The 5,068-nt window shown below is 45.8% G+C and overlaps 1 protein-coding gene across 1 annotated transcript in view; it reads right to left on the minus strand.

The window, feature by feature from the left end:
* The window catches only part of TMCO4 (transmembrane and coiled-coil domains 4), a 115,410-nt gene that overhangs the window by 76,038 nt on the left and 34,304 nt on the right, over nucleotides 1–5,068 (minus strand). Inside the window, exon 7 of the mRNA XM_042780265.1 lies at nucleotides 828–992. Coding sequence (XP_042636199.1) covers nucleotides 828–992 — 165 coding nt within the window. The remainder of the gene's footprint in view (nucleotides 1–827; nucleotides 993–5,068) is intronic.

Consider the following 5,068-nt stretch of genomic DNA (forward strand, 5'->3'; position numbering starts at 1 on the left):
AAGATCCCAGTTACTACTTGCCAAAGTAGGAGGTGGAACAATGTTTTGTATAGTATGTTATGCCAATTGAGCTTGATGTCCCCTGCGACTATGAGCACCTGCATTTCTGATGCAAGGTCTAAACTTCTTCTGCTAAAGCATTTGTCATGTGTGATACTCCAAAGATGGCTCAAATTCATCACCCCACCCTGTGTCCTCGCACTTTGCCTTATAATTCTGGAGTGCCCTCCTACCATGATGGACTGACCAGTCCATCCATCCACTCTAGACTCAGCCATGTGACTTGCTTTGGCTTATGAGATATTGGTAAGTGTGAGGCTTGAAATGGATTTGCCTTTCTTATACTTCTGCTGTCGGTATGTGCTAGCAAGCTGACCCAGGAGAGGATGAAAGTGGAGTTGGGTCCCTTTAGACAAAGTTAACCTAGGTCAGTGGACAGCCAGCTGACCCAAAGACACATGAGCAGGCCCAGCTAAGTTCAGCGAATTCCAGTCTCATGATTTGTACACTATAATAAGTGTTTGTCATTTTGAGCCACTGAGTTTTGGGGTGGCTTGTTATTTAGCAATAGCTAACTGATCTGACTCAACAGCACATAACAATAACGACAACAACAACTGATACATTATGTAATAATGTTGTTGGTTATTTATCTGTCTCCTCCCCTCAAGAACAGGAAGTTGTCACATATAAAAACACAGCCTGAACCTCTTTCCCTATGGGTCCATCACAATGCCTGGTTCACTGGGGCCTCAGGCATGCACAGGTATGGAACCAGGTGGCGTGGGAGCAGTGGCATGCTCTTGTGGGGAAGTGGGGAGACTTACCAGACAACACTGTGTACTTCAAGGCCTCCTGGGCTACCATGTTGGCCAGGCCACTGAGGATGGTCTCCAGGGCATTGCCGAGCTCCATCAGGTACTTGGCCTCCCAGGCCAGGCAGTACTGCTCCCGGCTGTGGGCCAGGGCAGCCCATGGGGCGCTGAAGGTGCCTGCAGAGAACACGGGGGATGGAATCTCTCCTGACTGCATCAGAAGATGCTCCAACTCATCTTTCTGGGAAGGCAGTGACAGGGGAACACTCACTCTTACAGGAAAGACAAGAGGCTCACCCCCTGCCAATGAGTGGCAGCTGTTAGCAGAGCCTATGGAGCACATACTCCTGCATTCATCATAGCTAGTGACCTTGGGCACATCACCATCTCACCTTGAGCTTTACTTTGCTTATCTGTGAAGTGGGGAGATTAATATGTATGTCTCTTCAATGGATAGCTTTAAGAAATCAGCATTTCAACTACTATTTATGTGAAGTTTTATTTTCTCTCACCCTGCAGTAATTCTGGTACCAGAGAGGTTCAATAGGTCACCTCATTCACTCATTCTTTTGGCTTGTTCATTCATTCATTCCAAATACATTACCTAGGTTCCGGGACTATCCCAGGCTGTGAGGATACAGATAATTATCATTGGCGGTAATGCTGAGTAATCACATACTCCCATACTAAGTGCCTGCACATCTGTTAGACTCTATCATTCAGTCCTCTCCACAGCCAATAGAATAGGTATATGATTTGCCTCATTTTAAAACCGAGGAAACTAAGCAATCTAGATACAAGAGCTCTCAGTCCAGGCAGGGAGAGCCCTGTAAACATCACACAGCAACTCTGTCATGGGAGAGGAGTCTTTGGGGGTGCAAGTGTTAATATGCCTGCTGTTAACCAGAAGGTTGGTGGTACAAGTCCACCCAGAGGTACCTCAGAAGAAACGTCTGGTGACCTATTTCTGCAAATCAGCCATTGAAAATTCTGTAGGTACAGTTATACTTTGACACACATGGGGCTGCCAGATATCAGGGTTGACTTGATGGCAACTAGTTACTGTTTAGCCTGGGAGAAGGAACAGGGGACTATGGGAGCATGGGGGTACGTGGCTAATCTGGCCCTCATCCATTTCTGCCTTTGGCCTGAATGACCTCTTCCAAACACAAATCTCCTCCCACTGTTGCTTAAAACCTTTAAGTACCTTCGCCAGGTTCTCCTGGTACACTCTTACTTGTTCTTGATATTCCTCCTCCATGGGAGGCCTTGCTAACCCCTCTGCCTAGATGACACACATTATGCTTTTTTTTTTTTCTTTTTCCCATAAGCTCTCATAACAGGCTGTGATCTCGATTATGGTGGTATTCCTATGTAACGTATGTCTCCCCCACAGGCTGTTTTGCTGAGTGTGATGTTCCCAGAGCCCGTGATGTGGCACATGGCAGGAGTAGAAACACATAATGGATAAATGCATGGAGTTGCTGTTCTGGGGCTTCAGGTTCCAGACTCATGTCTGTGCTGCTCTGGCTGTAGGAGCCAAAGGCCTCCCCCTTCCCCTCCCCGTGTTGGTGCTATGTTGGCTCAAGGACAACCCTATGGTTGCTCCTGCCCCTCTGTGGGACCCTTTCACAGCTCCACAACAACTCAGGGATTGTCAACAATCAGCCATACAAAGGAATGAGGTCCTGATAGGCTATGACATGCGTGAGCTTTTTTTCATTTTTTAAAATTATTTGATATTGAGAATATACATGGCAGAACACACACCAATTCAACAATCTCTGCGTGTACAATTCAATGACACTGATTACATTCTTCAAGTTGTGCAACCATTTCACCTGCCTTTCCTAAATTGTTCCCCTTGTTAACATAAACTTGCTGCCCCTAAGTTTCCTGTCTAATCTTTCCAGTTGCTGTTGTCAATTTGATCCCATATAGGCAGTTCTTTAAGCATCTCTGGTGGTGCAACTGTTAAGCGGTTGGCTGCTAACCGAAAGGTCCATAGTTCAAACCCACCAGCAGTTCTGTAGGATAAAAGACCTGGCAACCTGCTCCCATAAAGATTATAGCCTAGGAAACCCTATAGGGTAGTTCTACTCTGTCACACAGGCTTGCTTAAAGGGTATTGAGTTTCTGTTTAGAGTGATGAAAATGTTTTGGAAATAGATTGTGGTGATGGTTGCACAACATTGTGAATGTAATTAATGCTACTGAATTGTACATTTAAAAGGTTAAACTGGCAAATTTTGTGTCATACATGTAGATATATACACACATACACATGTATTTAAATATGTATATTTTACCACATGCACACATAATGTCTCTAGAAGGTGACAGAAAGGCCTGAGGGAGGTGGCAGGTACAGAATGGCACAGTTTGCCATGACACTGCCAAGCTTCCTGGGTATAAGACTCACAGGAAAGCACACTGTCTCCGAGTCTCAGTTTCTACATCTGTGAGAATAGAGTAACAATATATGACTCCAGATGTAGTGGGAGTCACCAGAGATGCTGTGTGAAAAGCATTATATAAACTGTGAAGTTCTGTGCTGCATTGCACTGCTCCGTAGCCAAGAACATAGGCTGTGGAGCCAGCCAGAATGGGTGTTAAGTCCTGCCTTGCCCCTGACTAGCTGGGTGACCCTGGGCAGCCCTATGAGATTCTGTTTCCTCATCTGCAAACTGGGGGTGATAATAATGCCCACTTTCTTGGGTTGATGCAAGGAACTGATGCACGCAAAATGCTTGGGTTGGTGCCTGGCTCCTGGCAAGTGGTTGGTTATAAAACTATTAACGTCATTACACATAATCAATAAAGGGATGGCCAAAGAAAATCAGTTGCATCATACACAGAAGTAAGTGTAGTGAGTTGAACAGTATCCCCCTAAATTCACGTCCACCTGGAAACTCAGAAAACCAAACCAAACCAAACTCAGTGCCGTTGAGGTGAATGTGATCTTATTTGGAAATAGGGTCTTTGCCGATATAATTAGTTAAGGATCAATATGAGATCTTATTGGATAGGGGAAGCCTTAGATCCAATGACTGGTATCCTCATAAGAAGAGGAGAAGACACAGAGAGACACAGGGAAGAAGGCGATGTGAAGACAGAGGCGGAGATGGGAGTGATGAATCGACAAGCCAAGGATTGCTGGCAACCACTAGAAGGAAGAGGCAAGAAAAAACTCTTTCCTAGAGCCTTCGGAGGGAGCACAGCCCTGCTGACACCCTGGTTTAGAACCTACCCTCCAGAACTGTGACAGAACAAATTTATGTTGTTTCAAGGACAGTTTGTAGTAATTTGTTACAGTTATGGCAGCTACAAACTGATACAGCAAGACTGCGACGACAATCCATCTTCTCTGGCTGCCAGAGAGGCAGGGATAGGTGATGTTCTCCTTTCTGGACTTTCTCTACCTTGATTATAGTACGTTTATGCTAAAAACAAAACAACACAAAAAACCCAAGCCACTCCCTCTGCTTGGGAAGCCACTGCCAAAGAAGAACACTGAGGATGATTTCCTTTCCCCAAAATGAACTTGACCTTCTACCTGAGGCAAATAATTGAGCCAGCGGGGGTAAAATGAAGACAAGGGATTTGCTTTCCATACTGCTGAGAGCTGCAAATCTCTTTTATTTAGACTCCTGCTCTTGTTCCTCCTGTCCCATCCCTCTCCTTCCTGAAGCATGGTGTAGTGAAAACAAACGAAAAGGAACACATGGCCTTTGGGTTTGAATCCTGCACCTGCCACTCACCTGCCACGTTGAGTCCTCTAGGTTCCCTCTTCCCACTGATCAGGATAAGAACAGCCCCCACTAGAGGGTGGATGTGAGGATTACAGTGGGTATATTTCATGTCAAGTTTCCATTAGGGAGAATATGTATGACATGGGGGTAGGCACATACTAGGGACTCAGTTAACATTAGAGATCCACTGTGTGGGGAGGGTCCTGACTCCAGTGCCTGGTAACATTTATAAACAGAGCCTGGACATTTTCTCACTTGGTTGCTTTCTTAGAAGATCTGTGGCTTTTTACCTCTGGTCTCAAAGATTGGGAGCCCCAGAGGATCTCAGAATGTGCCCCTCGGTGGTCAGGTTGGGACGTCCCACCTTGCTCTGTGATGAACTGTTTGCTGAGTCTCATACAGGGTACCAGCAAAGGTAAGCCAAGCGATGGACCATAGTGTTGATCCTCAGTGATGCCCTGGTCCGAAGTTCCTGCTGGGAAGACAGGCTGCTGCAGCCCT

This window comes from Orycteropus afer, unplaced genomic scaffold (genome assembly GCF_000298275.1).
Source record: "Orycteropus afer afer isolate SDZICR_OR568_19922 unplaced genomic scaffold, OryAfe1.0 scaffold00031, whole genome shotgun sequence".
Classification (NCBI taxonomy): Eukaryota; Metazoa; Chordata; class Mammalia; order Tubulidentata; family Orycteropodidae; genus Orycteropus; species Orycteropus afer.